General features: G+C 43.0%; 3 protein-coding genes across 5 annotated transcripts in view; all 3 read right to left on the reverse strand.

The window, feature by feature from the left end:
- On the reverse strand, positions 1-6,959 carry slc25a3a (solute carrier family 25 member 3a). Its single transcript, XM_062518449.1, has 7 exons — positions 6,812-6,959; positions 5,635-5,762; positions 4,192-4,371; positions 2,983-3,164; positions 2,244-2,416; positions 560-670; positions 1-218 (listed from the first exon to the last, which is right to left on the reverse strand). Exons 1-7 carry the CDS (start codon positions 6,954-6,956, stop codon positions 55-57), a joined length of 1,083 nt encoding a protein of 360 aa, XP_062374433.1. The 5' UTR covers positions 6,957-6,959; the 3' UTR covers positions 1-54.
- Positions 6,960-8,508: 1,549 nt separating this feature from the next.
- LOC134062423 (uncharacterized) lies at positions 8,509-13,687 on the reverse strand. Its single transcript, XM_062518417.1, has 4 exons — positions 13,553-13,687; positions 12,659-12,828; positions 11,015-11,091; positions 8,509-9,948 (listed from the first exon to the last, which is right to left on the reverse strand). The coding sequence occupies exons 1-4, from the start codon at positions 13,683-13,685 to the stop codon at positions 9,714-9,716; spliced, it is 615 nt and encodes a 204-aa protein (XP_062374401.1). The 5' UTR covers positions 13,686-13,687; the 3' UTR covers positions 8,509-9,713.
- A 1,224-nt stretch (positions 13,688-14,911) lies between these two features.
- tmpoa (thymopoietin a) overlaps positions 14,912-21,694 on the reverse strand; it is a 17,937-nt gene continuing 11,154 nt past the window's right edge. The window contains exons 5-13 of one of the 3 annotated variants that reach the window (XM_062518005.1): positions 21,561-21,694; positions 20,976-21,044; positions 20,475-20,558; positions 20,028-20,120; positions 19,778-19,858; positions 19,149-19,379; positions 18,795-18,914; positions 18,027-18,124; positions 14,912-16,943 (exon numbers count right to left, since the gene is read on the reverse strand). The exon at positions 21,561-21,694 is cut by the window's right edge and continues 10 nt beyond it. In XM_062518005.1, coding sequence (XP_062373989.1) covers positions 16,520-16,943; positions 18,027-18,124; positions 18,795-18,914; positions 19,149-19,379; positions 19,778-19,858; positions 20,028-20,120; positions 20,475-20,558; positions 20,976-21,044; positions 21,561-21,694 — 1,334 coding nt within the window. In that variant the 3' untranslated portion in view covers positions 14,912-16,519. The remainder of the gene's footprint in view (positions 16,944-18,026; positions 18,125-18,794; positions 18,915-19,148; positions 19,380-19,777; positions 19,859-20,027; positions 20,121-20,474; positions 20,559-20,975; positions 21,045-21,560) is intronic. The other 2 variants (XM_062518006.1, XM_062518007.1) reach the window with 2 other exon arrangements.

The following is a 21,694-nucleotide window of genomic DNA, read 5'->3' on the forward strand; positions in this document are numbered from 1 at the left end:
GCGAGTGGATGGGAGCATGAAGAGGCATTCTGGGTAAAGGGGGAGGGGATTGGTCTAGTAGGTAGCCAATCCCAACTTCTGTTTGAGCGACTCGGGCATCTCTGGAGGAGGAGGGCGGGGCAAGCGGAAGTAGACCTTCACCGAGTCGTAGATGAACCACTGCAGAGCGGTCAGGGTGCCAATCATGATGATGCGAGCGAACAGGCCCTTCCACACACCTGCACCAAGGTTCACACACACACACACACACACACACAAAGCATATCTCTAAGCATTAGTTGTGTGAAGGCACATCTACATGAATGACATACTGTAACTTCTGAATGTAATCATCATTATGGGAAGAACTCAGATGATGTGTTTAGCTTACTCAATAGCACCACCTAGTGCTATATCTGTGTGTTGTGTGTGTCTTTTGACCTCATGAGTTGTTTGTGCATATCTGGCTCTGGCTGTGTGTGTGTGTGTGTGTGTGTGTGTGTGTGTGTGTGTGTGTGTGTGTGTGTGTGTGTGTGCATGTGTGTGTGTGTGTGTGTGTGTGTACTGTAAGTAGTCTCACCTCTGGGTCCAAGGCGTTTCACCACCTGGATAGCAGTGCTCCCACTGTCCTTGTTCAGCACAGACACCACAGAGTCAGCTGGGTGAGAGACCACTGCACAGAATACACCAGCTGCAGAGAGAGAAAAACACACACACACACACACACACACACACACACACACACACACACACACACACACACACACACACGCTTAATCATGTGTCAGACAAATAACAGGTGGATCACAAGTGAAATTACTCTCTTATGACTATTCTGTAACCTGAGCACCATTCAGAGGTCTAGCAGAATTATAATGCTGTTGTATTTCATTAAACATCCTGTTTTGGGAATATAATGTAAGTAAGGTTGTATTGGATGTACATGGATGGAGAGATGAGTGTGTGAGTGTGCGAATGGACAAACATTTCAACAAATGAATAATAAATTATGTAATGGGTAAAATAACATCCTCATAATGCTAATGTACAACTTATGTAAACTATGTAAATTGATAATATCTCTTCCACTCTCTCTTTTTTTCTTTTTTATCTTAAGCAATATCTATGTATCATTGTACACGTTGAATATAACATTTGTATGTTTTAACTTTAGTTACTGTGGACAGTCATTCTTATGTCTGTATGTATTTATGTGTGCGTCTGTGTGTGTGTCAGGCTTGTGCACAATTCCGAATTTTAGAATCGGCCTCCATTCAATTCATGAATTGGAATTTGAATTGAATTGGCCCCACCCCACAGGAAGTTGAATTTGAATTGGAATGACAGGAAGTGGAGTTCAATTCATGGCAATTCAAAACAATTCCAGTCACATAACAGGAAGAATGTGTTAAATCTCAAAGACATTCAGTTTTGGGAAGGTTACTTTGGAAATGTAATTGATTACTGTTTTCAATAACAAGTTGTGTGCTTGTTTGCAATCATATCTGACATATTTTGTGAAACTTGTTAGGACCCTGCCTGTCTTTGCCTGCCTGTCTGTCCATCTCTGGGTTGCAGGGCGGAGTCAGGTCACAGGTGCTGCCGATCACCTGATTGAGACACCAGTGCTATTTATGAGGCTACCTGGCTGGAGTTCCTGGTTCCTTCTCTCTCCATCCGAACATGCGTCGCTTTTGTCTTTCGTCGAGGATTTTGCACATACTCTGATTGACACAACACTATGCTTTCTTACCCTCTCATTTATGCTGACTACACCTCATGTTTTTATACATATTTACTTTAATAAATATATTTTTGTTAACGCTTGATCCACGTGTGGTCTCCCTTATGTTTCAATCGCCACAATTGAGCCTTGTGGTTGTAACAAACTTCATTGTTAAACACTACCCTTAAATTATGTACATGAATTTCTTTGAATTTCATTGAATTTCAATTCTACTTCCTTTAATTCAAATTCGAATTGCAATTCTGCATCCTGTTTTTGACCTCAATTCAAATTCAATTCAAACTCAAGAACTGAATTGGAATTTAGGAGTCATTCTCAATTAAATTCTGAACTTTGCACAAGCCTGGTGTGTGTAGTCTTTGTGTGTGTGTGTGTGTGTGTGTGTGTGTGTGTGTGTGTGTGTGTGTGTGTGTGTGTGTGTGCTTGTGTGTGTGTGTGTGTGTGTGTGTGTGTGTGCTTGTGTGTGTGTGTGTGTGTGTGTGTGTGTGTGTGTGTGTGTGTGTGTGTCGCCACTCACCGATGTACCCGGCCGTAAAGGTGACCACCAGCTGCTCGGCCTTGGTGCACTCGCTGCGGGGCTTGGGCACCACGTACTTGTACAGGGTCTCGACGGTGCGCTCGAAGCAGGCGAACTTCATCATGGTGTAGGGGATCTGCCGCAGCCAGAGTGGGTACACGCCCTTATAGAACCTACACAGGACTCAGAGAACAGCAGGGAGAAGGGGAGGAAGGGAGAGAGAGAGAGAGATGAATAGAGAGAGAGAGGGAGAGAGAGAGAGAGAGAGAGAGATACACTGTTAGGCAAAACATCTTTAAAAGGTGATAGCTGCATCAAGACTAAGTAGGCCTAAGGAACATTCTGAGTACAAAGGGTCTCTAAAAAAACACACAGCAAACAGATGAAAAGAAACATACAAAATTGTAATGTAAATGGTTAATATTAATATATTCATTCAATTCATAATAATTCAATATTAATACACCACATGTGTGTATGTGTTTGTGTCTGTGTGTGCGTGTATGTATGACTGTGTCTGTATTTATGTGTGTGAGCTTGTGTGTGTGTGTGAACAGCCCATTCCTTCTCTGTATTCACACATGTGTGTGTGTCTGTGTCTGTATGTGTGTGTCTGTGTGTGTGTGTGTGTGTGTGTGTGTGTGTGTGTGTGTGTGTGTGTGAGTGTGTGTGTGTGTGTGTGTGTGTGTGTGTGTGTGTGTGTGAACGGCCCATGCATCCTTTTCCCCTCTGCACTCACGCCTTGACGCCCTCCTCAGCGGTCATCTTGGGGATGCACTCGCGGAGCGTTCTGGCGTAGCCCGGCTTCGTCTGGATGCGGACCTTGCACGCCTCCATGGGCGCCAAGGCAATGTCGGCAAAGAACTCGGCGCTGGCCGACGACATCAGGTACAGGGAGGTTCTCCACAGGTAGGTGTTCTCCTGCACAGGGGCACAGGTGGGTTAAAGGAGCTGTGTGTAATTCTGTGGGATCAGGGGAGCGCTGTGGCGCAGCAGGCTACAGCGCTCACACCACATTCGGGTCCGAGTGCCCACGGGGACCCAGGTTCGAATCCGACCTGCGGTCATTTCCCAGTCCCACCCCATCTCTTTCTCCCACTTACTTCCTGTCTCACCCTTCGCTGTCCTATACAAATAAAGGCAAAAAAAGCCCCAAAAAATATACTTTAAAAAAAAAAACAATTCTGTGGGATCTGAGTGGTGTTGAACACACCCATATATAGCATTCCATTCCATTTACTTAAAGGTCAATGTATAGTATAGGTCCATTTTGAAAAAAAAAAAAACTTTGCTCTGAGATCACACTCAATGAAAGATAATCTTTAACAAATTATGATTATTTTGCAAATCTGTCCGAAAACCTGTTCATAATCACTACAGACACCACATGCCACCACATGCATGAATGTAACACACATGTTAACAATGTTATGAAATGTTTTATCCTTTGCTTGTGTATCCACTCTCCACTCTCCCAATATCATTACCACTGGAGAAACAGCATTAAATACTGTAAGAATACAGCAGGACATTGAATACTTCAGTGCTAAAAGCTTAAAGTAATAGTCATAATTTGTTCCTTCCTACCTACAGTAATTTCCTTTGTATTAGCTGCACTGTGTATAAGTTAACAGAAACATACTGTATACCATATAAACAAATACCATATTAACTGCCCCTGTGTATATTAACTAAAACAAATGGCAAAATCAACGTATAAGCCGCGGCTAATAGTTGGGAAATTAATAATCATAATTTGTTCTTTCCAAACTATTCATGGGTTTCATCAGGTCCCTTTCCACAGGTGTATTAATAAAGCACCATGCAGACTGCATTCATAATCAAGGTGCTTGATTTTATACACCTGTGGAAAGGGACCAGATGAAACCCATGAATATACACATAAATGACTGACTGACAACCCTAACGTCCCAGAGTCCCGACCCACCTCGCCCAGCATGTCACTGTAGAATGACTTGAACAGCTCGTAGAAGCCGAATTTGCACAGGCCCTGCATGGAGTAGCCGATGAAGGTGGGGGCCCAGCCCCTCCCCAGGCCCCGGAACCCGTCCTCCCGCAGGGTCACGGAGAAGCCATTGAAGATGGACTTGTACTTGTCTGGGTCCACCTGCAAGGCAAACACACCACCATGATCATTCAATGACATTTTTGTTCCATACTTCTGGAAGATCCCACAGGGCTGATTGACAGCTATCATCATTCATAAAAAATGATAATAATAAAAAAGAATATATATTAGGGCAGGCAGCCGTGGTGTACTGGTTAGGGCTTCGGGCTTCGATCCCCGACCAGTCCACCACAGCTGAAGTGCCCTTGAGCAAGGCACCTAACCCCTCACTGCTCCCCGAGCGCCGCTGGTTGGGCAGGCAGCTCACTGCTCTGGGTTAGTGTGTGATTCACCTCACTGTGTGTGTGCTGTGTGTGTTCACTAATTCGGTTAAATGCAGAGAAACGAATTTCCCTCACAGGATCAAAAAAGTATATATTCTATTCTATTCTATTCTATTCGAATAGGCACTGCAGGACTACAGGCAACAGCCAAGCCAAACATGCTTATTTTCAGCACTCTAATCCAAGCATTCTTATGGGTGATGTGGGTTAGTGGGTTATAAGATCCTCACTGTAGAGAATGTGTTATCTTTCCTGAAGGTCTAAATAGTTTTTGAATGGTTAAACTACACATCTGTTTGGAGTGATTGATCTTGCATTTTTACTCATTCGTCATTCGTGTGTATTCGTGTCTCATCAAAGTAATTGTGAATAAATGTATTTTGAAATCGAGGGCTGAGAACCAAAGGGGCATAAGTGACATTTTGGTCAAAATCGAGTTATATATATCACCTGAAAGCTCTTGATGAGCTCTCTTAGATGACAAAATTATGGAAGTAAAATATTTATTAACATATTATTGAACAAAAACCAAAGGTCTTTAACTGTGAACATATAGAAGCAGTTAGATTTGTTTTGGCTCTCCTGTAAAGTTGGTGAAATGTCACTTACGCCAAAGATCCTTCACTACTACTCCGCTTTAACCCTCTTTAACGCCCTTTGGTTCTCAGCCCTCGAAAATGTTGATGCGACGCTGATGCATCGTTGACACATCTGTTTGGGTGATTGATCTTGCATTTTTAACTCATTCAGTGTCCGTGTGTGTATTCGTGTCTCATCAAAGTAATTTTGAATGAATGCATTTTTTAAATGTTGATGTGATGCTGATGCATCGTTGGCACATCTGTTTGGAGTGATTGATCTTGCATTTTAACTCATTCAGTGTCCGTGTGTGTATTCATGTCTCATCAAAGACATTTTGAATGAATGCATTGTTTAAATGTTGATGCGACGCTGATGCGTCGTTGATGGCAGCACAAACCTGAATGCGGCATTTGACGAGGTCGAGGGGCACGACGGCTGTGTGGGTGAGACCACAGCTCAGGATGCCCCCAAAGCCACACAGAGCGTAGTACTTATTGGAGCCATACTCACAGCTCACTTCTGAGTCTGAGGGGGACATATACAGTACAGGAAGAGGAGGTCAAGCAGGGAAAACAGTTACCTGCTGTCTTTTGTTTGTTTGCTTTTTACTTTCACATTTATTCTCCACTATACCACGACATACTGTAAGAGCTGTATCCTGCTAAATCATGAAAGTAACATGGCAGGATGTCATTAGCATGTAATGCAAGACATTATGCCTTTTAGAAGCATACTCATTTAGAGAAAGGAAGAAGTCTAGAGGTCTTGTAATGTTGAGTACATAGATCACACAGAGCTGTGGGGAAATAATAGTGACGTTTGAAAAACAGAAAAAGAACATTAAAAACGTCAGCCACTCAGTAGGCTAAAATTAATTTTAGGTGTACCCTGCAACTGCAAGCTTTAGATTAACGCCTGAGGACAATAATGGAGTTTTTATTATTATTATCATTATTATTATTATTAGATGTCTTTATATACCATGTAGACACATGCAACCGTGAAGTTTTGTCCACATGTAAAGGGAAAACGAATGGCTACACTGTAGTAAGAACAGAAGTTGAGTCTGTAGAAGGCATCAGACTTCCAGTTCGTGCGAAGCACGCCTGTGAGGAGCTTAAGGACAAGGTGTCACGGTCAAGTTCAGGAGCTGATGACAACCTACGGGGAGATGTGAAGCTTTTCTTTCCGTCCGTTCTTGCAAATAAAGACATCTAATAAATAATGGACTTTAAATGATCTGTGTTCTTCATAGCACAGTCAGGCACAGTTTGTCCTTCATTGTGTAAAGCCTCAGTGAGCCGTAGTTCAAACAGGCTGCAGCCAGATAGCCTTTATTAATCCTGGATAGTCAGTCCTCTTTAGCAGGCCAAAATTAAAACATTTATGCAATTCAACTATGAATGTGATCATTCATTTTAGTGAAGATGATTATTATGATTTTTACGTTTACATTTTACATTTACTCTATGTATGTTGACGCAAAGGTTTTTCTTTATAGGCCATCTTTTGTTGAACCCATACATTTAAAATAGTTGGCTATATTGCTATTTATTCTCTTCATATCTCGGTACCGTCAATTGAGGCTGCTGCGAGTCTCCGTTTCAGGTGTGGCTCAACAGGTGCGCCATGCCCAGGCTCCTCGACTTCATGCAAGACCATGAACGGGGTGCAGAAGGGGTTCGCCCGGGTCAACTGCGTCAGCGTGTACGGATACATCTTCTGGAGCGGAGGGCTAAAGGGGATTTAAAAGGAAGGCATTATTAAGTAGCATACAAGGAAAATATCATATGCCCTCTGGCTCTGGGAAACAGCCGGCTATCTTAGGGCTAAGGCAATCAGATTAATTAGCTGGATAAATAGCCTACAACCCATGTCAGACATGTCAGAGGAGAGAAGATCTCAACAACTAACACAAAAAGAAGCCTAGTCAAGGAACTGATCGATTACAACCTTCACAACAGACTTTTGTAAATATAATTGTAAACAAATTGGCAGTTTTGCATTACCCTGATTCTCTGTGGTCGCGAAACGGCGCCTCCTTGGTGCAGCGGCTCCCAGGCGTCAACTGACCTTCTGCTAAAGCAATCTGTCCTCCCGTTAACTACGTCACTCTCCACAAAGTAGGGAAGACAAGGTGCATCCTTCTCAACTCGCAGACGAGACAACCCGTATGTAAGAGTATGTTCTTCAAAATTTAGTCGTAGACTAATATAATTCATAGAATATTTATAAAATAAATCCCCTGTGAGGATGTAGTGGGTAAATTGGCTACGGCTCATCAGAATGCGTTTAAACACAAACTATATCTTAATAATTGCGATGTCAATAAAATAATGAAGGACACCTCTGAACATGTCAGACAATACATCCCGGTCTAGGCTTATTGCATTTAGGCCACACTGAGAAACTGCGGGAATAGTAGCCTAACTCTCCTCCAGGAAAGGCACTTCACGTTTCATAATGGACTATCACAAAGTACATCAGACTTAATAGCTACTACATGACGGTTCAATAGCACGGTGCAGTTGATCCATAACAGAGGGATGAGTAAAGAGATTACGCCTGGCAGAGACAGGCTATTCTCGGCTGAGTCAGGTGAGTTGGCCACCAGAGAACGTCCAACGTAGATCCACTAACCCCCTACTGTATGTTATTCAAGAAGATTCCTGCGTAACGCTGTGCGTAAATGATGATGGGTTGAAATTGGGCCCAACCTCAGATCCAAAAGAACACGGCAATGCGTGCTAGACCAAAGCAGCGCATCGTTTTATGACAGCAGAATAAGCACTAATTAAAAACATTTCACATTTACATTACTGTTACTGTTGGTTAATGATGGCGTGCTGCAATGAAAGCATAAAACTTACAACACAACACGTTATCCACCGCTAAATCTAATTTAAAGGACAATCTCTGAATCTGAATAATTAAAACACAATTAAGAGTTATTTTGATTCAGTACACTCGACCACCCATCACAAATGTGTTATGTTCATTCAAGTATATCAGTCCATAATATCAGATGTAAATATTGGCTTGCTGCCCACTGTTCTGGCATTCATTGACTACATGTTACACATGCCAAGGTAAAGTCATAGAAGCAACTGCACTCACATCTCTTGTTAACATAACAAACACATTTTATTGAAAATATAAATATTATTACCATCACACACAAAATGATACACACAGGCTACAAGAGACTCGCCCACCTTAGAGGAAGCTCACCTCTGTAAAAAAGAGAAATCACAAGTAACCCATGGTGCATATTATCGCGGTGGTGGACTGAATGGGTATCAGGCGTCGTACTCTATGTATTTTAGTCCGGCGTGAAAACTTAAGCAAGGCAGACAGGAGAAGATAGAGAGATGAAGAAGAAAAGAGATGAAGAAGAGAACAGCCGATCTGGTGTGTGTTTCCCAAAGGTGTCATGGTGAAATGGGCATGATGAGTCAGATAGATAGATAGAAAAACAGACAGACAGACAAACAGACAGATAGATAGACAGCTACATAGAAATAGACAGATAAAAGATAAACAGATAGATAGATAGACATATAGAAAAACAGACAGACAGATAGATAGATGGATAAATAGATAGATATAGAGAGAGACAGATAAAATAGATAGATAGATAGACAGATAGATAGATGGATAAATAGATAGATATAGAGAGAGACAGATAAAATAGATAGATAGATAGATAGATAGACTGATGCAACAGCCTGTACCACCACTTTAGGGATGTGCACACCAGATCAGGAGAGTAGTCCTCGGATGAGTCTAGAGCTACATCAGCACCATGTACTCTAATGTTCAGAGATCTTAAATGTGTGTGTGAGCATCAAAGTCAGGTTAACTGCATGGGTGTAAACAACAGAATCAAATGTTAAACAACAGGTCAAAACGACCCAAAACAGACACGCACATGAAATCTTTATCCTAAAGATAAAAAATACATTCGTTTCCAAGAGAGGCAGCGGGTGTTGCTTATGGGTCAAATAGAAAGCCTGAAAAAATAAATGGGGTGTGAGAAAGGGTTATGAATGGGTTCCTGTGTGTGTGTGTGTGTGTGTGTGTGTGTTAGTGTGTGTGTGTGTGTGTGTGTGTGTGTGTGTGTGTGTGTGTGTGTGTGTGTGTGTATGGGTGTTCATGCTTACATGCATGCATGTGTGTGTGTGTGTGTGTGTGTGTGTGTGTGTGTGTCTGTGCAAAGCCAGACACAATTCAAAAGAAAAAATAAAATAAAATCTGCAGAAAAAGTCTGTTTTGCAAAAGTTCTACAAAAAATCTTTGCCACCATTCAGAAGCCATGTCTCCATTACACTCTGAAAAGTCCATTTCATCAAACACCATTACCTGTGCATTTACAACTGTAAAAGTGAGACTACCCTTTCCTGGGTCTTGCCCACTTCAGATCACTGTATCTCTGATTAACTCTTTCATATCACGATCATATAATCATGGCCAGCCTTAAAAAAACGGAAACATCGATTTTGTTATGAAGATAAATTCAGCGACAGTTTCCGCCACCAGGATGGAAATCCATTCCCACGTGAACATCATGGCGTCCTCGAGCTCTTCCTCCTCCGGCTCCGGAAGCGGCGGAGGTACGAAGTCGTCCGGCTGGAAGATGTAGAGCAGGCAGCCGGTCAGCACGCCAAAGAACAGGAACGCAGCCACTTTTGCCCACAGTGGGATCCAGTGTCTACAGACACAAAAAGCCATCAGTTACATCACTGCAGAGATGTGCTGTACTTAACTTTGTTACAGCTACTGTGCACCTGTACCTTTGGAAAGGTTGATTCACTAATACGTAAGACATATTTTGATATATCAGTACATTATGTCAAAATACTGTATAGGCTATATTAATGCATGCACATATGTCTCAATTGATGGTAATCATTCTATAATTATTATTGGAGTTTTCAGACAACTAGAGTCAACCATGCATCTAACAAAGAAACAATAGACTCTCCCTTCCCCCCAGTGAAATGTAAATGATTTTGTCCCAACCTTGTTTACACCTCACAACTTGGTAAACCTTCCCACTCAAGACAAAGAATTTACCTTGCTGCAATGTATTTATGTTATGAAATGTGAGTGTATTCATGTTTGGTATCATTTTAATAGTCTCAATACAGGGATTATAATGATCTAAGTGTAGGAATGCTCAAAACATTCCATCTGAATGTTGGTGTATTTGAGTCACAGGATAGCTCTTCTCTCATGCTAATCAGCATAGATGTTACTCTCAACAGATAGAATGCCGGGTGGAGAGCGAATCACATCGCTTTGTAGTTCCCGGCAGTATTTCTTAGTTTATTCTGTAGATTTCATTGTGAAATAAGATGTTATCTGTGAAGGCTCTTTGAGGCCGACACCATGTCTCCCATGGCAACGGCATCATCCCATGCCAGTGGCACGGTTTCACAGATCATTGCTCTGTGTTTACCCTCTCTGTTTGTAACGGAATAAAGCCTGTCTTACCAGTCTCTTTTATGCCAAGCGATATTAACATTTAATAACGCATTCACAGTTTAGGTTAGGGCTTGTAACAATAGATAATAATCATTTAAGAAAAGATACTTTGAATGAAAAATATTTCTCATTTAAGGTTTTTTTTTTTGTTTAAATTTAATATTTTTTTATCTTTATTATTATTAGCATTATCTGTTGACAGCAAACAGAAGCTAACTTCTCCGGTCATAAGTTACAACTACACCTTTTCGTTCCACACCCCAATATGTGACTCTGACTACTTGACGTACTTGAAGCCGGCTGTCATGTGGACCCCATTGGGCATCATCTCCTTCCCCATATGCTGCCGTCCGAACGCCTTATGTATCTGTTCAGGTACATCACACACACACACACACACACACACACACACACACACACACACACACACAGACACACACACACACACACACACACACACAGACACACACACACACACACTATGATTAATACTTCCATGCACAAAACGACTGGTATTTGTTTGTATATTTCTAAAGTGCACATAATTTATGATGTACATACCTGCACACACAGACTGACACACACAAACACACACACACACACACACACACACACACACACACACACACACGCACATTTTTAAGCTCACACCAGAGTAGATAACAAGACAGAGAGATAGGCAGGCACAGAGACAGTGGCAGCATGAGAGTGAGAGAAAGAAATCCTTCTTTTTTATGAAGATAGACATGAATTCAGGTGTATGTTGTTCTGCCAACGTAGGCCACTACAATGACACATTAGGCAAAAATAGATAATTAGACAAAGATATAGAGGTTGAATTGAGAAGTAGAGTGATCTATCCTTCGGATGAGACGTTTAATTGAGGCTCTGACTCACTGTGGTCATTAAAGATCCCATGGCACTAATTGCAGAGAAGGGAGTTCCCTGATGTCCTGTTGGAATTCTCCACCTAGGGACTCATTCCCTCACTGTCCACATCAAGCTAGTGTGTGAAGAGTTTTGTAGCGCATAATGGCTGCCATGCATCATTATAGACCTCTGAAGTTCGCCTACAAAAAGGATCCAAAGCTGCCATCTTTGCCCATATAAGGAGATCCGGTTGTTAATTGAAGCTAACTGCCTATGGCAAGTTGCATTGAAAGTTAGCTCCGGGGGCAGCAAAGATTAAAGTGTGCCGTCATCACCTATCAAAGATCACAGTATCCACTCGAAGTCAGTGGACAAAACGTTGTAGTGCAAAACGTCTGCATTTCCAATTTCTTCGTCCCCGCAAGAGTTTAACAGGTGCGATAATGGAAAATCCCCATGTTATTTTCCCATAGAAAAAATCTCAAGATACCGGATCTCCTTATATGGGCAAAGATGGTAGCTTTTTTGTAGGCGAACTTCAGAGATCTATTGGTGGTTAATGAGGTTCCCCCCTTCACTGTAAAGAGCTTTGGCTGTCTTGATAAAGCGCTAGCTATATGTAAGTGGTTCTTGTTGTTGTTGTTGTTGTTGTTGTTGTTGTTGTTGTTGTTGTTGTTGTAAAAACAGAATGGACTCGATCTTGGCAGATGGCTGCACATATTGGACATGCAGAGACAAAAAATAAAAAATAAATAAAAACACTTGTGACAAAGGGGGAAGAGAGAGGAGAAGAGACGTAGCGAGATGACAGATTCGGCAGTAGAGGGGAAGAGGAGGAGAGGGGAGGTGAATAACAGAGAGTGACAGGGATTAGACTGGCACGTTTAGGAGTTGTCTCGCATGTGAGTCTGCCACGTGCGTGTGTGCCAGTGCCCAGCTCATGCCACCCGTGTCAAAATAAAAGTCTGCACAGACACCTTTGACCCGACTTGAACTGGCATGCCACCGGATAACAGACAGACAGGCAGACAGATAGATGAGGCCAAGGATCACAATGCGCTTACACCGTTGCTGTTGGCAACCATCGCCCGGGTGAGGATTCGGGTGTTGTTCCATGTCGCTTTGACGCCATTGGACACGGTGCCGTCCTTCTTGTCCTCGTGCTGGTCATCGAACCACTGCACCTCCTCAGACCAGTGTACAAACGCCCCACTCTCTCCATCTGAAAGGCAAGCTGTGAAGACAGCACAGTTAAACGGCAGTCTGCCTAGCACACCTGGAGTCTACATACCAAACTGTTACATATTGTATATGCATTGGAGACATAAAAACACTCATGACAAAGGGGGAAGAGAGAGGAGAAAAGACATGGTGGGATGACAGATTTGGCTGTGCTGTCAAAAAAGCCAATACTTAAAAAAAATAAATAAAAAAAAAACAGTGAATTAACTCTGATAAATAAACAGTAATATCCCAGATTTCTTGTTTCTCTTTTTGAAGCTGTTCATGTGCATCTTTAATATTATCTATTTTCTTGAACTGAAATAAGAATTGAATCCTAAAATGGGACAAGGGAAGAGGTGCATTCAATACATGGATTACATGTTCGATATTGTGCAATGTACTGTACTACTCCCTACCCTACTTCCTCCTGGAACATCCAGAGGCAGGCAGCCAGGTAGCTTTATAACTTCGATCTAGGCCTACTTAGCATGCTAAAATTAAAACATTTGTTATTTCACTCTTGGTCTGAGTTTCATGTAGGCTATATCACCAAACACACTTTAATGGAAACTACTAACCCTACAAAATTGGACAAGAATAAACAGAATAGGTAGGAGAATGGGGAACATCATGGGTTACCACCAAAAATCGGATACTGCTACTAAACGTTGACTATGGGAACATTACTGCCATGGAAATTTCATAGGGTAATATCTATGTTGGGCAATACTTACCGTCATCAACCGACGGGAGTTTACGCTTCGGATGTGGCTCTTCAGGTACCGGCTGCTCATTCTGGTGCATGTCGGTAAAAGGAGCGCTGAAGGGGTTCCACCTGTCCAACTGCGTCAGCGTGTATGGATACATGTTTATTTTGCTGCTGAGATCAAGAGGAAGACACATTAGCCAATGGTGAAATTGTGATTGCATGTTGGCAATGGAACTTCAAAAACAAATGTGGAACATGGACAAATGATACAGTAACCAGAGTGACCGGCGAAAGCAAACGTGTGAACTACATTTAAGTTATTTAATTCGACACCGAATAGTTTAAAGTGGCTTGACACATCGATGATTAACAGAAATAGACAAAAACAAACCCATACATAAGCATCTGCCGTCTAGCCTATACTGTGCAGAGTAGCACAAGAGCAACATATTTCACCTGCATCTGTGATGCATTACCACCACCAACAGCTTGTAACTTGGGATTGTCACTAAAACACCAACATTGTATTATCATACATGGGCACGTAAATACCATTACGCGTAAAATGTAAAAACATGAGAGATATTTGGTTACCGTAATTATCCTGTCGTCGCCACGTCGTGCCTCGCTGGTATACAGTGGATCAGAAGTTGCGACTGCTCTTTGGTTAATGTGTCCTTAACTATCCTACGTCACGTGAAAAGTAGGGAAAACAAAGCCAGTCCCGTCCAACTCGGGGTCTAGAGCGAAGACAGAGGAGTGGAGATAACGGAGTTGGGGTTGCACATTTGTTTGTCTCTCTGTGCAACCCACTTTAATGGGGCTTTAATGCACAAACTATAGCCAACAGGAGTATGATGTCCATGTCCTCAAGTAACCCTATCAATTTGCTAAATTGCCAATGACCTACACATTATATTACTTCCCAATAATATTATGGTCACGCATCACAACATTGTTCAATACTGCAACTTCGCTATAAATGCTGTTGTGGACACTAGTTGTGCGAGATTGTAACAGTTTAGCCACACGAGAAATTCACCAATTAAAGGGCCAACGTTTATCCGAGGATTACTACGCCTCAGTGAAAGTTCACGAAGTACCTGGCCAAAGAACGTATTAAGACGATTACAATTTACAGACAACTATTCTGGGACAGGAGTCAATAGTGTCAATGTCAACCTCCAGCTACTCTATGCAGACAAGCGACTCAATTTTCACTCCAGTTTCTAAGTGTTTGGGTCGTGACCTGTGTAAACGGACTAGTGAATGAAGATAAACTAACTAAGCAACCAGCTGTTTTGTATGAGAAAGCATCACTGTGAATAATCTAATGAGCAATCTGTGAAGCAAGCGTCAAAAGGAAAATCAATGCGAACGGGTATAAATCATGAAATTAACAATTTTATTATGATTTCTACAAATTATACAGGACAGACTACAATACGAAAAAAAAAAAAAAAAAAAAAAATCCACCAAGCATTAAAAAAAAATTCCACCACACACACATCTTGCCCATGGTTTGGGCTATACCACCAAATAAATACATTTGAATGGACATTTTGTCATGATAATGGCTACATTTGCCTTTTTCATGTTTTTCTGGCAATGAGTGAGGTCCACTACCCTGCCTCAGTTGCAGATAAATCCATAAATTCTGTGGTTAGCCATTAATCATAATAAAACTTGGCATTTATAATTGAACATTGTATAAAAATATTGCAGAAATATTGCAATCTGCTGACATATCAAAACAAACAAAGCTAACCCCAAAGCGTTAAAAAATAATTGTTACCCAATACACTTGTGGAGAGTATACCTGGTTTAACATGAAGTATACGCTGACAAGACTGCTTTTACTTAATCATTAGAAATAAAAATAATTTCAGGGGGAAAAAAAACAAACAGAAAATACAGCATAAAGGTCAGTCAATTGTCAACTCTGCGTTTATCTTTTGGACATCTTGGTGCGGTGTGAATTTTTTTTGTGTTCACATAATGAGGTGATCAAGAGGCAACTCCTGTGGCCCGTACACATGAATAAAACAGCTCAACTGATCCTTCCTGGTTACATGACAAACACTTTATTAAAAAACACAGACTTTATTATTTCAACAAGGTATATATTTATATATTATTTAAATACATGGCCTTCAGAAAAAAAAAACTTAATTGGGCCTTTGTAAGTGTCGCAAGTGAATTATAATCAAGGAGTGTCCGACACAAGCAGCAGACTACTGTACCTGTGCTGGCAAGAGACAAACCGAGAGAATTGCAATTCCTTCAGCTTTTGCTGAATTTGTCCTGAATGTGGTAACTGACAGCTTAGTCTCAAGGAGGAAGCACCAAAGACAGTGGGATCCAATTTAGAGACCCTGATGGCGAGAAGTTTCTCCCCCCTCTCCCACATCCCTCACGTACACACACGTTTGAATTAAGGTGTGTGTACATGTAAGACCTGTGATCTAGCTGGAGCTGAAGGGAGAAGGGAGGGAGCTGGAGGGTCAGGATTCAGTCCGTCTCAGTCCAGTGGGAGATGTTGTTGGGGCAACAAACAAACAAAAAAGTTTTTTTTTCTGTTGTGATTATGCTTTTTTTATCTGCCATCAATAAAAAACACATCATACAAAACAAAAAAACGTTTTGAGGAGAAGTTGGGGAGGAACGTAACAGGCCAACGGAAAAAAAAGGAGCGGTAAACAGGGCCACTTCTTCCCATGGCGGCCAAGACGTTTGTTTGGATGGATGGACGCGGAGGGGAGGAGTGGAAGGAAATGACACGGCCAAGAATGAGGAAAGAAGGATGGACAGAGTTGGGATGAGGACGTGACTTCATCATCATCATCATCATCAGTGGGACGAGAAGTGGGGGGTGGTGGAGTTGTGTTTTGGGGTGCATCAGGTGGATTTTGGAGGCGGTTGCGGCAGGCTGAGAGTGTGTGTGTGTGTGTGTGTGTGTGTGTGTGTGTGTGTGTGTGTGACACGAGGGGCTTCACTTGCTGGTCTGCCCTGCGGGCGCATCTTCGGCCTGCTGCCCGAGGAAGCCAAACGGGTTGCTCTCGTTGGTCTCCATGGCCTGGTACACGAGGAAGAGGAAGCCGGCCAGCACGCCGAACGCCAGCACCTGCGCCCAGACGGGCAGCCAGCGGCGGCGACGCGCGGGCACGCCGCTGATGGGCGCCCGGGCGGTGAGGACGGAGGCGGGCGTCTGCCGCAGGGCACTGGCCGAGGAGGAGTAGGTGGACGCGGGGGGCGGGGACGAGAGGAGGCGCGTCGACGGTCGGGACTCCACGTACGAAGAGGAGGAGGAGGAGTAGTTGGTCTCGGACAGCCGGAGGCGAGACTCGTCCAGCCAGGAGTCGGTCGATATTCCTGCCCGTGCCGCGGCTCCACGGATTGGTCGTCTGCACGTGGCGCTGGAGAAGAACAAGTGACCAAGAAAATCAATGAGACAACTGAAAACTACCACCACAACAACAACAACAACAACAACAAACACATCTTACAGTTGGCTCTACAGAACAACATTTGCCTGTAGTATGCTGGTATGTCGGAATGAACGGCGGTAGCCCATGAAACAACAGAAGTAGTTAGCTCGCTAGTCAGCGGGAGCTAGCATAGAGGAAAAAATAGCTAACGCCAGGACCACAGTATAAACAAAGCTCTACTTCAACCCTCTCTGGTATAAACATCCAACACAACAAATTAATAGAAAATAATGACACACCTGGAAATATAAACAGCACACAGAGGTCTGAGGCTCCTTCCCAACTCTTACAAAAAGCAACAATGCTAATTAACAGCGACGTTAACTATTAGCTGTTAATTGCTAACCACTGTAATAAACAGCTAGTTGCAAGCTAATCGACAACACTTCAAGCTATTCACGTTTGCAAGGATAATCCTGCCTGTCCCGCAACAAACACAACAACGTGATTGCAGTTTAAATTTTTATTGTACGTAGAATTCTACACACCAAAATGTCACTGTTTTCTGTAGTCTACTCCGGTGTTCTCGTCTGTGTTCATACTCGTAGGGCAATGTTTATTGTTACCATGGCAATTTGTACTTTCTGCCTCGCTCTGCAAGCTGCAAGCAAGCAGGCTGCAAGGGCGCATTTCTATACGTCATCGGTACGCCCCCCATCTTTACCCAGAACTGTGCCGGCTGCGTTCCCACCTAAGCGCACCCAGGTAACATCTAGAAGTAGTACTAGGGGGCTAGTAGGGTGAGTTCCGGGTAAGAAAATACCGGAGTTTTGCGTTCCCACATACAGCCACCCGTTTGATATCCGTTTGACATCCGGATGTCTCGCTCATGTGGGAAAGGGACTTACTTGTGTTAAAAAAAAACCTTAAGTCATTTGTAATTCAATTGCATTTCAATGACCTCTGGGTAAGGTAATGAAATTAAAAGTCCCTTTAGCAGTCAGTTATCTGCAGTAAAGTATACTACAGGACAGTAGACACCTTGTGGATGGTGAGAGATATGGGTCTTACCTAATGCCAGTTGGGGTGTTGACATCGTTGGGGAACATCTCCTTCAGCATGTTCCTGGCATCTGCTTTAGGGGTCTCCACCGTGGACACCTTCTCTATCTGTGCAAATAGAAACGGACATATTGTTTATACTCACGTACGAGAGAGAGAGAGAGCGAGAGAGAGAGAGAGAGCGCGAGAGAGAGAGAGAGAACCGTATAGTGCGACTATCAGCAGATAAATATGTATGACAAATATATGCTTTACTACTGCATGATTGTGTATGAGAGTACAAAAGTCACTCTCATGTTGTGATTGGCCATAGAGTGAGGTCTCCCACCAAGCACCACTGTGTGTGTACTTACTAAGGAAGCCTGGGCCACACACCCAGGAAGTGGGTATATTGAAATATTGATCCTATCAAATTTGATCCCTTTCAAAGTGGACAGCGAAGACCATCGTGCACAGGATTTACCACAAGGTAGCCATAAACAGCGAGAAGAGTCAGACGCCCAGCTCCTATTCTACTTATCCACCTCTTTGGCAGCATCAAACGGGACGGGGAAATGCTTCTTAGAAAACGTGCAAGCCATTTGTTTCCTCCCCAGCTGCCTCTTACACCTCAGTCTGAGAAAAGCGCAGATTCCCACGGATCACCACAAACCCAAGTGAGGAAGAGAAGGCAACAGAGCTGCTTAAAGCCACGCCACCTGCTATGGTCAATCTACAACACCCTTATAGTGCAACCACACACACACACACACACACTCTAATAACACAGGGTTCCTACCCCTGCCTTTCGGGGACTATCACTCTGACCCCTCAGTGGGGTCGTGGGGTGGAGGAAGGGAGTGATTTTCTGCTGTCGGCCATCCACTTTATGGACCTCCGTAGTCGACTCCTTGCTTACCTGGTTAGGAAAGGGATGTCCATATAATAAGGTCTCCGTGGATACTTCACATAGCGGAGAAGCTACACAGGGTTTGGCTAATGAAGTCTTAAGAATTACTCCGATCAAAATTCAGATCTAACTGACTGACTGCTCATTCTTATGTAGACACATACATACACGTCGCACACACGTACATAAAGCAAAAGGCGATAACAAGGTATGCCAACCTGACGCCATCTACTCGATAGTTACCTGTTCGACTGTCTGGGACACTTGAGTCTTGCGATGCCTTGTCTGACTGGACGCTGAGCCCTGTCTAGTGGCCAGGGGAGCAGGGGAGTCCTCGTGACATGACCCTAAACTGGTAATGGAGGAGACGAAGCGACCTGCAGTGTTGTGCTGAGGGCCTTCGTTGGCATCAGCAAAGACTGAGGGCTCAGATGGTTTGAGTACCACCGGCGGTCTGGGATCCGGAAGTTTGGCCTTTGGCAGAAAAAATCACCAGGGTAACGGACCTCATCATCATCATGACTTAGCAGGGAATATCCCTAATGTAAGAATTAAACTTAGCAGACAGCAATTCTGATTAATACAGTGCAACAAAGATCTTGGGAATGACCACCAGGATTTCTGTACTCTCGTTTTAAACTAATGTTCTTGAACAGGCATTCTTCCTTTCTCGGACTTTACCATCTTGGAAACTAGCAGACAGCAATTCTTCATTTATACCAAGATTTCCGTTACCAAAAAAATGAATGTCCTTGAACGTGCATTCTTCTCACAGACATTACCATCTGAAAGCACTTTGCTACCTTAATTTACTGAAGTGTCTGGGGAAAGTCTATCTAACTACTCTGTTAACTATTGAAAAATTGGGTCACCTTATTGTGAGAAATATCATGAAGGTAGACAACAGGAACCTTGGTCACAGAGTCAGTGGAGCCAGTGAAAGTCCCTCCACGCTAAGAAGAAGAGATGCACACAAACGTTAGACACAGGACGACGCACAGGACCAAGTCATTTCACTTCCACTGGGGAGAAAGGGAGTGGAGAGTGAGGGTGGGGAAATGATCAAAAAGAAATACACAAGAGTGCATCTCAAGGAGAATCCAGTGGGAAAAGAGGGAGAACCTTGTCTTTTTGCTGTGAAGACAAGCAGTCCTGGTGGTTGTCCCCAGTTCTTGCAGTTTGGGGGTCTCTCACCTTCTGAGAAGTCCCATTCTCCTTGGACAAAGAGTGAGATCCGTTGGAGACAAACCATGAGGTGTGTGTGTGTGTGTGTGGACATGGGGGTGGGATAAAGAACAGGCAATTGGTATGCGAAACATGAGTGCAACTGTGCAAGGGTCTTGAAGGCATGTCACCACCCAACCACCAGCGATACATTCAATTTGTAGTTAAAAAAAACCCAAACACCCAAGTTGCATAAGCTAAACATCAACCCTAATACAATGCAAAATCCAATCTAACACACGTTTCGAAACTACCTCTTTTAGAACCACCGTGAAATCACCTTAAACCTTTTATCATATCTTAATTCCCATGAGCACTGTGACTCCGATCGGAACCCAAGAATACCTGAGCCGGCCTGCAGGGCATGGTAGAATCCATATCGTAGGACTCAACCGGTGCACTTTTGAAAGTTTTGTCCATCAATAGGACCTTTGAGTCAAACGCACAAGGACATCCAGTTAAAAACACGTTAGCGGAAATTATTTACTGGACATCACAAACAAAACTATAGGATAAAAAAACAGAGAGCAAGGAATCAGATTAAAAAAAACACCATGTCCACTTATAAACAATACACAACGCTGACATATTTGAGCTCTAGCATTATTTTTCACTGCTTTCTCAATTTGTCTTGGCATTTCTGTTACTTCTGAAAAATGACTTGTCTGTGGGCCATCATTAAATTGATTGGGCAAAGTGCAAATCATTCAATGAGAAAAGTCACTCATGAACAAAAGGCATTGTGTGGCATGTTAGACGTAGACTTTAGTTAGACGTAGTTACGTAGTTAGACGTAGACTTTGCCCATCATTTAAATTAGGACTCCTGTATGTGAAATGTACCCACTTCACTTAGTTCTGCTCTCCAATCCCCAATGTGGGGTTTTACCGGAGACAGCGGGAAGTCAGGGAAGTCCTGGAGGAGAGAGCAGTAAGGTGAACATTCATTATCCGTGATAATGAAAGCCATCAATTTGTTATCCATGGTGATAAACAGTCTCCCAAAAACCGACACTTTAACCACCACTAAAACCAGTAATACTGCTCATCAAAACCACCACCAAACCAGCTAAGTGACCACTGGCTAATTGTACATACATGTGCACATGCGCAGGCTCACAGACACACACACACGCACACACACACACACAGCTCATGAAAAGTGTTTTCAGTGATATGTGAACAAGTGAACAAGCACAATAGTATAAATACGGTGAGATAGCAGTGTGTGGGCTAGAGCAAAAGAGACATTTTCGTTCAGGTCCTGGAATATAGATGGACACTGACTCCGTATTATTGCCTTTACTCCAACCCAAGTGCTCAACTGTGGGAACCCAGAAAATAACCCACGTTGTGAAAGAAAGAGGCCAACCGAGGAAGGAATTCGGAATGTAGGAGAAAAGAGGTGGACAGAGGGTATGAGTGAGATTACGATATCGTCGCTGGCACTCATGGCCAGTTCAAGCTGAGGGGAAGCACGCCGGAAACGCCTCTTAATGTTCAGCCTCTGCTCTTCCTCCTCGTCTTCCTCCTCTTTCTCATCCAACAACCGTTCCTCCTCTACCA

This window comes from Sardina pilchardus, chromosome 17 (genome assembly GCF_963854185.1).
Source record: "Sardina pilchardus chromosome 17, fSarPil1.1, whole genome shotgun sequence".
NCBI classification, from domain to species: Eukaryota; Metazoa; Chordata; class Actinopteri; order Clupeiformes; family Clupeidae; genus Sardina; species Sardina pilchardus.